The 12,592-nt window shown below is 55.8% G+C and overlaps 1 protein-coding gene across 1 annotated transcript; it reads left to right on the forward strand.

The window, feature by feature from the left end:
* On the forward strand, positions 1-5,045 carry QBC33DRAFT_601600 (putative abc transporter cdr4 protein; the record flags this gene model as incomplete). Its single annotated transcript, XM_060432115.1, has 2 exons — positions 1-1,982; positions 2,201-5,045. The coding sequence occupies 2 exons, from the start codon at positions 1-3 to the stop codon at positions 4,764-4,766; spliced, it is 4,548 nt and encodes a 1,515-aa protein (XP_060278680.1). The 3' UTR covers positions 4,767-5,045.
* Between the last annotated feature and the right edge of the window lie 7,547 nt (positions 5,046-12,592).

Here is a 12,592-nt window from a genome sequence, read left to right on the forward strand (position 1 = left end):
ATGTCCTCGGCCTCCCAGGACGATGGGGCAACGCGAGGAGCCGCCAGGCGCTCTCCCAACGGAAGTCAGCAGACCTTCGTTAACGAACCCGAAGGGGGGTCACCAGCGTCTGTGGTCGACGTCGCCGGCGGAAGGCCCGGGTCAAGCGAAGACGACGATGACGACGACAACGGAGACGAGGGGAGCGGGACCGAAATGGCGCGACGACACTCCGTCGTGCAGGACCTAGCGCGGCAATACACCCAACGCTCGACGGTCGACCCTCACGGGAACCCCTGGACGCTGTTCGGGAGCGACGACCCAGGCTCGCCGCTCAACCCCCGCGGCGAGAAGTTCAACGCCCGGGCCTGGGCCAAGGCCCTGGCCAACGTGACCAACGAGCACGGCGCCGGGTTCCGCAGGGCGGGCATCTGCTTCCGGGACCTGGGCGTGTTCGGCTACGGCACCGAGACGGACTACCAGAAGGACGTGGGCAACATATGGATGGAGATCGCCAGCCTGCCCCGCAAGCTCGGCTCCAAGTCCGGGGGCCAGCGGCGGATAGACATCCTGCGGGACTTCGACGGGGTGGTCGAGTCCGGGGAGATGCTCGTGGTGCTTGGCCCGCCCGGGTCGGGCTGCTCGACCTTCCTCAAGACGGTGGCCGGCGAGACGAACGGCATGTACGTCGACGACCGGGCTTACTTCAACTACCAGGGCCTCACGGGGCACGAGCTGCACGCGCACCACAAGGGCGACGCCATCTACACGGCCGAGGTGGACGTCCACTTCCCCATGCTCTCCGTGGGGGACACCCTCACCTTCGCGTCGCGCGCGAGGCGCCCCCGGGCCCTGCCCCCAGGCATCGGCTCCGCCGAGTACTGCGACCACTTCCGCGACGTGGTCATGGCTATGTATGGCATCAGCCACACGGTCAACACCCGCGTCGGCAACGAGTATGTGCGCGGCGTCTCCGGCGGCGAGCGCAAGCGCGTGACCATCGCCGAGGCCACGCTGTCCAGCGCGCCGCTGCAGTGCTGGGACAACTCGACGCGCGGGCTTGACTCGGCCAACGCCGTCGAGTTTTGCAAGACCCTGAGGCTGCAGTCGGACCTCTTTGGCCAGACCTGCGCCGTGTCCATCTACCAGGCGCCCCAGTCTGCCTACGACCTGTTCGACAAGGTGCTTCTGATCTATGAGGGCCGCCAGGTCTTCTTCGGCCGCGCCGACAAAGCCCGCGACTACTTCGTCGCCCTCGGCTTCGAATGCCCGGCGCGCCAGACCACGCCTGACTTCCTGACATCCATGACTGCCCCCTCGGAGCGCGTGGTGCGCGCCGGGTGGGAGGACCGCGTGCCCCGGACCCCCGACGAATTCGCCGCCCGCTGGAGGCAGAGCGGGGAGTATGCGGAGCTGCGGGCCCAGATCGAGCGATACGCGGCTGCGCACGCGCTGGACGGGCCTGAGGCCGCCGCCTTCCGCGCCCAGAAGAAGTCAGTCCAGTCCAAGGGCCAGCGGCTCGCGTCGCCGTTCATCCTCACGTACAGCCAGCAGGTCAGACTCTGCCTGTGGCGCGGGTGGAGGCGGCTCCTCGGAGACCCCGCCATGACGCTGTTCGCCCTCATTGCCAACTCGATAATGGCCCTGATCATCTCGTCCCTGTTCTACGACCTGCAGCCGACTACCGCCAGCTTCTACAGCCGCGGCGCCGTCCTCTTCATCGCCATCTTGTCCAACGCCTTCTCCAGCGCCCTCGAGATCCTGACCCAGTACGCGCAGCGGCCGATTGTAGAGAAGCACGCCCGCTATGCATTCTACCACCCTTCTGCCGAGTCCTTCTCGTCCATCCTGGTAGATATGCCCTACAAAGTCGCCAACGCAGTCTGCTACAACCTGATCATCTATTTCATGACAAACCTCAACCGAGAGCCCGGCGCCTTCTTCTTCTTCCTCTTCACCTCGTTTCTCATGGTGCTAGCCATGTCAGGCATCTTCAGATCAATGTAAGCCAGAAACCTACCTTTGCACCCGCAAACCTACCTTTGCACCCGCAAACCTACCTTTGCACCCGCAAACCTACCTTTGCACCCACCCACCTACCTTTGCGCCTACCTACCTACCTACCTACCTACCTTGGTGGGATCCCCCCCCCCCCTATGCTAGACGGGATGGCATTGCTGACTTGGGTCGTTCTTGTTCCCAGCGCCTCACTATCGCGTAGCCTCTCCCAGGCCATGGTCCCGGCGTCGTTGTTGATCCTCGCCCTGGTTATATTCACCGGATTTGTCATCCCCGTCGACTACATGCTCGGTTGGTGTCGCTGGATCAACTACCTCGACCCTGTCGCCTACGGCTTCGAAGCCCTCATGATCAACGAGTACCACAACCGCGAGTTCACCTGTGTCTCCTTTGTGCCCAGCGGCACCGTCGACGGCTACCAGAACGCCACGGCAGACCACCGCGCTTGTTCCGCCGTCGGCGCCGTGCCCGGCCGGGCCACCGTGAACGGAGACGCCTACATCAACTCGCTGTATAAGTACTACCACGGCCACAAGTGGCGGAACGTCGGCATCCTCATTGGGTTTGCCCTCTTCTTCCACCTGGTCTATCTCGTCGCCACAGAGTACATCTCGGCCAAGAAGTCCAAAGGGGAGATCCTCGTCTTCCGGCGCGGCTTCGTGACCCCCTCCGCCCCAACCGCCAAGGGCGAGGGCGACGTTGAGGCGTCCCTGTCAGGCCCCTTACCCGTGGCGAAGAACGGGAGCGGCGAGACGTCCGGCAGCGAGGGCGAGGGCGCCGGCGCCATCGACTCCTCGACCAGCGTCTTCCACTGGAAGGACGTCTGCTACGACATCAAGATCAAGGGCGAGCCGAGGCGCATCCTCGACCAAGTCGACGGCTGGGTCAAGCCCGGCACCCTCACGGCCCTCATGGGCGTGTCGGGGGCTGGCAAGACCACGCTACTCGACTGCCTCGCCGACCGCGTGTCCATGGGCGTGATCACCGGAGAGATGCTGGTCGACGGCAAGGTGCGAGACCAGTCCTTCCAGCGCAGGACTGGCTACGTCCAGCAGCAAGACCTCCACCTGGAAACCAGCACCGTCCGCGAGGCCCTGGAGTTTAGTGCCCTGCTCCGCCAACCCGCCGGCGTCCCCAGGGCCAAGAAGCTCGCATACGTCGACGAGGTCATCAAGATGCTGGACATGCGCGAGTATGCCGACGCTGTGGTGGGCGTGCTTGGCGAGGGCCTCAATGTCGAGCAGCGCAAACGCCTGACCATCGGCGTCGAGCTGGCAGCGAAGCCCCCGCTTCTCCTCTTCGTCGACGAGCCCACGTCCGGCCTCGACTCGCAGACCTCGTGGGCCATCCTGGACCTCCTCGAGAAACTGTCCAAGGCCGGCCAATCCATCCTCTGTACGATCCACCAGCCCTCGGCGATCCTATTCCAGCGATTCGATCAGCTGCTCTTCCTTGCCAAGGGCGGGAGAACCGTCTACTTTGGCGAGATCGGCCGCAACTCGAGCACTCTCACCGAGTACTTTGAGCGGAATGGCGCCCCGCCCTGCCCGCCGGGGGCAAATCCCGCGGAATGGATGCTCGAGGCCGTCGGCGCGGCTCCCAGCTCGGCCACAGACGTCGATTGGCATCAGACGTGGCGCGACAGTCCCGAATATCGGGCCGTTCAGGAGGAGCTTCGGCGCCTCAAGGCAGAGGGGGGAGGAGGGCCCGGGGGGGCAGGAGTGGCCGCCCAGGAGCAGAAGAAGCCCACGCCGGAGAGTGATGGGGCCGCCCGCCGCGAATTCGCCGCTCCGCTGTGGGACCAGCTGCTGATTGTCACGCGCCGCGTGTTCCAGCAGTACTGGCGGACGCCGTCGTATATCTACTCCAAGTTCATCCTCTGCTGCTCTGTTGCCCTCTTCATCGGCCTGGTATTCCTAAACGCCCCCCTGTCCATACAGGGCCTGCAGAACCAGATGTTTGCCATCTTTAATATCCTGACCATCTTTGGTCAGCTTGTGCAGCAGCAGATGCCGCATTTTGTCACCCAGCGGTCCCTCTACGAGGTCCGCGAACGCCCGTCCAAGACATACAGCTGGAAGGTCTTCATGCTGTCGCAGGTCCTGGTCGAGATCCCCTGGAACTCGCTCATGTCAGTCTTCATGTTCGTCTGCGTCTACTACCCTGTCGGCCTAAACAAGAATGCCGAGGCGGCAGGCCAGGCAGCCGAGCGCGGTGCCCTCATGTGGCTCCTCTTCTGGCAGTTCCTTGTCTTCACCTGCACGTTTGCGCACGCCTGTATTGCCATCGCAGACACGGCCGAGGTGGGCGGGAACCTGGCCAACGTGCTGTTCATGATGTGTCTGATATTCTGCGGCGTCCTGGCGAGTCCCGATGCCATGCCTGGGTTTTGGATCTTCATGTACCGCGTGTCGCCCTTCACCTACCTGGTGTCGGCCATGTTGTCCACCGGCCTGGCCAACACCAAGGTCACGTGCTCGGACAACGAATACGTCGTCTTCAACCCCCCCGACGGCCAGACGTGCGGCCAGTATCTGGAGGGGTATGTGGCTGCCGCCGGCGGGTATATCCGGAACTCCGGTGCCGTGTCGGACTGCGCCTACTGCCCGGTCGCAGACACGAACGTCTTCCTAACGAGCATCAGCTCCAGCTACGATAATAGGTGGCGCGACTTTGGGTTGGGCATGGTGTACATCGTGTTCAATATTGCGGCGTCGCTGGCGTTGTACTGGCTCGTGCGCATGCCCAAGGGCAAGAAGAAGACCTAAGCAGGTGTGGTCTCTCGGTGGAAGCGAGACGGGGCTAGGAAAAAGAAAAGTTTTACCATTGCTCTCCTTTGGAGAGGCAACTGGTGCCAAAGCCACAATCCTCATCTGTATTTTTCTTTTCTTTTTATTCCTTTCGTCGCACTGCTCCTCGCATTCTCTCTCCAGGTGTTTTTTTTTTTTTCTTTTTTTCTTTTTTCCCGTCCATAAGTTAAAGCACCCCCCTTCCAGCCACCCCTACCTTCCAGCCACCCCTACCTTCCAGCTACCCAAAAATTCCACACTGCCATTTCAACCATTACCAAACAAACTTCTATTCCTTGATCAAATTAAGCCTAATTAAGCTTACCTTTTGCAATTATCTTGATTAGTTGACAATAAAGCTATATACCAAAGATGACGTCAATTAGGCCTTGCAGGCTATTGCAAATAGTCAAAGTCTATGCAAGGCTTTTCTAGAATAGGGGGTTTTAAAGACTACTCTTCAAGACTGCTTCAATGGTACCACACCTTAGAAAGATGCATTTTCAAATTACCAAAGGCTCTCACCACTTCAGAAAAGCCACCTAGCTCAATAGATTTTTACCTAGGCTGCCCTAGGACTTCCACCTTCCTACTTTTAGCTGAAAGAATTTGCAAAGCAAGTCTTGCAAGCTAAAGGAGACTCTTAGCCACTTGGAAAGTGTTAGGTTAAGGCCTTTTTACATAGGAATCTAGCTGTTAGGACCTAGGAAAGCAAATCTATCGATTCCAAACGTGTTAATAAAGCTACAACTAATATAATCAGACATTAGTTTCAATATCTAAAGATTCTAGCTATCTAAGCTATCAAGCTATACAACTAGTATAATATAGACAAATTTAAGATTATAGAAGGCTAGGAATCTAATAGATTAGTCTTAAGAGGCTTTAAAAAAAAAGCAATTTAAAAGAAAAAGCCTAGGTTACACACTTAGACAACTTTCCTAAAGTATATCTTAGCAACTAGTACTATCTTAGATCCTCTAGTTAGATTCAAAGGAAAATCGCTTTAAGCCTAATGGTTTCTATTTAAACTAGCTTTTTATGCTATATAAAAGTTCTCCTTTTTTAAAAATAGCTAGATTTCCAATAATACTGCTATTAAGTAGCTCTAAAAGGTCTTTATTTCAAAAACCTAGCCAATAGACTCTTCTAAATACCAGTTACTAGTCTTAGATAGCTATAGCAATTACAAAACAACCAAGTTTATATAGCTTTGCTTTTAGCATAAGATTTACCTACTTTTCTTACCTTTATATATCTTTCATGTTATGCAACCACTAGATCTTTCAGTATTTAGACCTTTCAAAACAGCTTACTAGAAAAAGCTTAGCTTTCTTGCTTAGTAGGTAGATTTTATAGTAGTAGGAAAGTAGAATTTCCTAGCCTGCTACCAAAAAGCCTACAAGACTGCTTTAACTAGTTAGAATATCAAAAGTAGGTAGAAAGCTATAAGGTTATAGCTAGTCTCTATAACCAAACCTTTACTTAGCCTACTTTTGCTAGAAAACTCTAACAAAAAGGCTTAAAATCTAGAAAATTCAACTTCTTAGCATGCAATTAATAGTAAACCTATCTCTCAATAGAATTTAAATATAGCTATAGTAGTATAGTCAACTCTTAAAAAGGCTATAAAGCTTTGAGATTAACTATATTAATTTAGCTACCTAAAGCAACCTACTTTTACATAACAACTACTATTCTAGAAGATCTACAAGGCATTTGACAAAAAGGACATTTAGTTAGCTACTTCTTTACAGAAGGTTGAATCACTAAAGGCCTAGCTTGAAGCTGCATAGCTTAGGAAGAAGAAGAAGGTTAAATTAAGCCTAAATTCAAAGTTTGCCAACATTGAGGCAATCTAGAAGGCTTAATTAGAGGCTGGTTATATTGAGGATAGTCTAGATGAATTCAGCAAGCCTGAATTACCTAGTAAGTCAGGCAGTTGTATTGTAGTAAAATCAAGGAAGGTAGAAAGTCAGGTTGAATAAAGTAGTAGTGGTGGTGTAAGTCGGATTTTTGGGTGGCCGGAAGGTGGGGGTGGCCGGAAGGGGGGTGCTTTAACTTACTTCTTTCCCGCCGCACCGCTCACCCTCTTCATTGCATGGCGGTGCGGCAAGTTTGAGCTCGTGCTCTCATGTTATCGTGCAACGCGTGTAAACTAATATTTTAGAATAGGGCTGTCGCTGATGCTCAAGTTAGATAAATAGATCAAGTAGAATAACTAGTTTAAGTTCAATAATATAGATGAGAATTTCTAGCTGACATTGGGAAGGAGAAGTTTTTACTTAAAAAGAGAAAATGTAGAAAAAGCTTTGATTGGGAAAACGTTTGGACTGAAGCTTCAGAACGCGAAATAAAGCGCTGTGGGCAGTGGCTGCGCATTTACAGCCCCAGAAAGTGAAGCTTAAAACAGGTCCAAACAATCGCATCATATAGATTGAAGCGATTATGAAGGCAAATATCAAACGTTTGACGGTTCAATTATCACTAAAGATGCCAAAGATCACGCCCTTAAAGAGAGGCATTTTCAATTTCATGAGCGTCAGTCCCTTGTTACTCAATTTGGAAGGTAACCGGTTAGAGGGGGGGGGTAGCCGGTTAGTGTCCGGCGCGGACTTGAGATCATACCTTATTGGCCCAGTCTTCCTACTCGGCGCGGTGCCTGCCCTCCTCGATCTCTTCTGCTTTCCGCAACCGCTCGTTCGTTGTCGAGTCCATTCGACGGGCCACTCGTTTTTGGCTCGGCGATCTTGTGCCGCGGGATCTCTCCGCCGAAATCCATTTGATGGACGGTCGATCCCGAAAGCACGGTCACGGCCAGGTTGCCGGGGTAGACTCGCCGGAAACCCATTTGGCATCAATTCATTCGGTATCGACTCTGACTAAACTCGTTGCCCACAAGGGCATTCGGCACGAGGTAATTCGGCACGACATCATTCGGCACAAGATCATCGGCACGACATCATTACCACAGAATCATTTCCTGTCCACTCGAACCAAACCCGCTGTCCAGGACAAGACCATTTCCGAGGAAATCCTTTTCGCTCAGACCATCTGCCGTCGAATCGACTTAACACCCGCCTCTATCCAGACCATCACACCTGGCAACAACACGCTGCCGGACCTCCAAGCATCAGATCGTGGCTTCCAACACACCACCAGCCTGCCATGGCATCTCTTCCGCTTCATACGCAGATCTCTCGGAATAGGTAAGCACAAGAAGACACTAAAAAAGAAAGAAAAAAAAAAAGAAAAAAAAGAAGAAAGAAGCCAGCCAAGCAAGCAAGCAGAACGCATCCAGCCTCTGATAGCCATCCATCCATCTACCCCAGTTCCATCCATGCCACGTGCAATTTCCTCGCTGCCGGGGCCCAGGGTAGCGGGCGAGATGCATGTGCATGGCGTGTGCTGTGTGTTAGATGGACGGCCAGAGCGCTTTCGAATGGCTGGCATTAGCGTCAAGTTGTGGCGTGGGGTCAAGTCGGTGACTCTGGGTCGGGGCTTGGCAATGACGATTGCGTCTCCGATCAGTCTTGTTTTTTTCTCAGTAGTCGCGGTTTTCTCTTTCTTTTTTCATCTTCATGTGCCATCCTGTCCGTCATTTTCGCCATCACGCATACATGCTGTGCGTGGGGTGAGAAGGCGGCAGGGTGGCTTTGCTTGTGCATGATTTAATTCTCGAGTCGGGCACATACATGGGGAAAGTCGACCAATCGCATTCCGTCCCGATCACGCCATCGAAATCCATCTTTTCCTTTGCACACCACTTACTTGCCTTGGGCCCGGGCGGTGTGTGGACCCGAGGAGAAGGTGGGGTCGGCGGTGTGAGTTGAGCGGGGAGGGGGGGGGAGGCGGCTGGCCTGCTGGTCCTGGCTTGAGGCGCCTGGGATCAGACTGCTGCGTTTGTAGCACCGCGGTTCGCTCTCTCTTGCCATGATATTGCCTGTGGGCCCCGGGCGATGCGTGGTAGGTTTGAGCTCCCTTGGTGTTATAAGTGGCGTTTGATCTTGGTTGATGACGTCGGCCTGGTCGCGTATCCAACGCTGTAATTGTACCGGCCCATGATGCTGATTGGGTCCGTAACGCCGGTTGGGTTTTTGACACGGGCCGAGTCTGTAATGCTGGTCCAGTTATCAACGCTGCCGGTTACCAATACGGGTTCAGCCCGTAATGCTGTACGCTAGGCGACTTTATGATGTCAGCCGAGTCCATCATGCAGACCATCTGTAAGTAATTCTTTTTATTAATATTGCCTGTAAGTGACCCTTTTATTAATACTATTTCCAAATAAATCCTTTTCTTAATATTACCTATAAGCATCAACTTATTTTATTGAGATGGCTTGTAAGTGACTACTTATTAATATTTACTGCAATATTACCTATGGATGTAACAACAGTACCTCTATTGACAAAAACAAGGGCGAGGAATAAGATCTGACAAGCAAATTGAAAGGTCCGGGACACGACGTTCTCAGCGCCTGGGAAACACATTCCTCGCACTCCCACTCCAGCTCCCCCGGCTCCAGCCCCGGCCCCCCACAGGGAATGGGAACGGAACGGCGACGAGGTCGCAGAGGTGGGGCCGGTGGCGGAGCGCCACCAAGGGCAGCGGCGTGGCGGCGGCGCGGCCGCGGACGATGTGCTCGGGCGGGCCGAGGCGGAGGAGCTTGGCCTACGGCAGGGCATTCCCATGCAGTTCCCTTACGACTGGCATACACGCAAACTTTGTCACCGTGCTAACGTTGTGCAGTAACTAGGCGTGTTGGTACATTGGGAATCCTTAAAACCAACACTTACAATTACATCATCTATCTAACATCTAAAACACCCGCCTCTTCATGTGTAAGCCGGATTCTGGAGGAATTCCAGCAACTTCGTGAGCTGGGCTTCAAGGTCGTCAAGTGTAGCGCCCTCCTTCAACTCAAACAGCTTATCCAGGCGCCCGACCAGCTTCCTCCAATGGTCACGTCCCTGTTCCGCCCACTCCGTCGACGACAAGGCCGTGTCGTGGGCATACCTCGTCAGCGCGAGAGTCCCGACGAGCTGGTCTTCAACCACCAACAGTCCCGTGTCCTCCTCGCCGGCAGACCCGTCCTTCTTCCCCCACGGAACCCACGACTTCCGTTTCGGGGTAGTCTTGTACAAGAGCCCCTGGTCCAACCTAGAAGACTCCAATCCCTGCTCCCGCCTCAAACCATCAACCCCCTTGTCCGTCCGCGTCGCCGACTCCTCCAATTTAGTAGCCTCCTCAACAACATCCTGAAACCTACTCGGCATACTCCGAATAACAGCCGCATACGCCTCCGTCTTCAAATGAAACGCCCGAATCCCAGCATCAGCAACACCACCAGCCTCCTCAACATACATCCGCGCCCCAAACCCCTCAGCCGCATTCCAAAACGGATACACAGTAAGCTCATACCTCCTCCAACACTCCCACATCCCCCTCGAACCAACCACCCAAGCCCACCCCGCCGTCGCCGCCTTCCCCACCCCCAACCGCGTCCCATCCCTCCCATCCACCCCCGCCAAGCGATCGTCCGCGCCATAGATTTCGCCCGCAACACCGCCGACACGCGCGCGGCACGGGCTCCCGCTGGGCGCGCAGGGCCTGCAGCTCGGGGAGGAGGCGGTTGGTTACCGAGGATGCGAGGCGCGCGCGCGCGGCGGGTTCCATGTCGGAGACGGTGGCGGCGAGGCGGGCGTTGAGGGTTTGGCCTGTTGAGGAGAGGTTGGCTATGTAGGTGTCTAGGGTGGTGATGGTTTCGTCGGGGGAGTGGGTCTGCATGGTGGAAGCCCAGAAGTCGAAGATTCCGGGGACGAGGGTGGGTTGGAGGTCGGATGAGGGGGGACTGGCGCTGGTGAAGGTTCGGACGGGAGGGCCGGAGCTGGTGGGATTGTTTGGGGGGGAGCGAGATGGATGCATTGGTGGTTTTTTGGTTGAACGTGTGCCAGACGGAGCCGGCGAGACCTCCGGCACACCGCATGGCAAACCAGATGAGCGAGGATGGCGTGGGCCCGATGGTCCAGCCTAGGAAGACTACCATGGATAGCAACAGGGTAGCGGCAATGGCGTGCTGTGCCATCCCTTTGAGGACGGAGAGGAGTACCATCTGGATGCATCGGAACCAGAAGCTAGGTGAGAGCTTTTCTCTCTCGCTGGTCGAGGTCGTGCCGGTGCCGGTGCTGCTGCTGGAAGTGGCGGATGTTTGTTTGTTGCTGCTGTCGCGGTTGTTCTGCCAGATGGACGACACCCAGTTGAAGAGGGACGAGGCCGAGACCAAGATGTACTGGTTCTGGTTGTGAGTGTAGTGCTGGGCGTGGATCACGTCCCGAGCCGCATGTTGACGGGATGGGAGCCGAGATGGGAGCAGAGACAAGACCCGGAGCGGGGATGGGAGGGCCGACCGGGAAGCATACGCCATCCATGCGGTGCGAGAGTTGGGCTCCGTGGTAAAGGAGCTCTTCGACAGGCGAGTCGGGTTCTGATTTGACCGAGGGGGCAATACCGACCATGCTGTTGGCCCGTCGTCTTGCGAGTGGCCCTGCCGACTTCTTCTCGTGCTGTTGAACGAAGGCGATGACACTATTGGAGCGCGGGCGAATTGGGCGTGGTGCTGGCGGGAGTGTTGGGGTCTGAACCGGGACTAGGACTGGGACCCACAGCGGTGCAGGAGCAAAAGCGACACCTTTACGACGGGAGGGGCTTGGGCTGTTCCGGATCGTGGTGATGGGGATGGACTACCGACCGGGACTGGGACTATCACCTGGATTCCTCATTTCTGGAGTCCCACCAGTGCCGTAGCCATGGACCTCTGCTGCCCGGGCCTGACCCTTGTCGAGTGCGAGCTTGGTCATGATCTTTGTGAAGTTTCGGTGCAGTTCCTCTTCGGAGAGGTCCTTGCCCTTCATGACCTCACAGTATTTGCGGAATTTTCGGTCGGTAGACGGCATGGTGATGGTGGGTTGCAATGTGAAGGACTACAATGGGTGATGGTCCTGGGATCGATGAATCTTGGCCAAGTGGGTTCGATCTTGGCTCCAACCAAGCCTCGAAAACATGGCCGAACTTTACAGTACACCATCATCCCTTGTTGAGCTGCCCGCCGACCCACCCCTCACCACCGTCCAGCAGACCATTGCAGCCTCTGACCTACAGAAGCTCAACCTCGTCGAGTTCACCGCTGCCATGTCGGGCCTCAGTCTCGAAAGCGAACTCGGCAGCCCCCGCAGGGTGCGAGCAAGCGCCTACCCATGCCCATGGGTTATGATATGGGTCTGGGTAACCGTATACCAAGACGCGAGTTCCATCCCGATCATCTCGGCGCTGTTCCACTGAGACCCAAGGTTGGACGGAGTGTGTCCGGGATTCCACGCCGGGACCGGCCGGAAATGAACAATCAGTTCATTCCGGACGAGCCAGCCAAGGCGGTCTCACATTTCGGCCAAGCGTCATCACCCTTCCTGCCCCAAACCAGGACTATGAACCACCACGTGGACCGCCCTGTCGGCTCTCGCCAACAAGCCTCCGATGACGAGAACCACCGGCACCAGGAACACAGCGACCGAGCTGGGGCCAACGAGTCGAGCAAGGAGCAGCACCCCTCCCATCAGTCCATCATGTCCGAGCGAAGTCCTCATCAACAGCCCAGGACTTCCAACTCCGGCCATCATCCGAGTGATATTCCACTGCGGGCACAACCATCTCCACGGATCCAACTGGGGGGGGGGGGGGGGGGGGGGGGGGGGGGGGGGGGGGGGGGGGGGGGGGGGGGGGGGCGGGGGGGGGGGGGGGGGGGGGCG

Source organism: Phialemonium atrogriseum, assembly GCF_030411735.1.
Source record: "Phialemonium atrogriseum strain 8032-3 unplaced genomic scaffold QBC33scaffold_41, whole genome shotgun sequence".
Classification (NCBI taxonomy): Eukaryota; Fungi; Ascomycota; class Sordariomycetes; order Cephalothecales; family Cephalothecaceae; genus Phialemonium; species Phialemonium atrogriseum.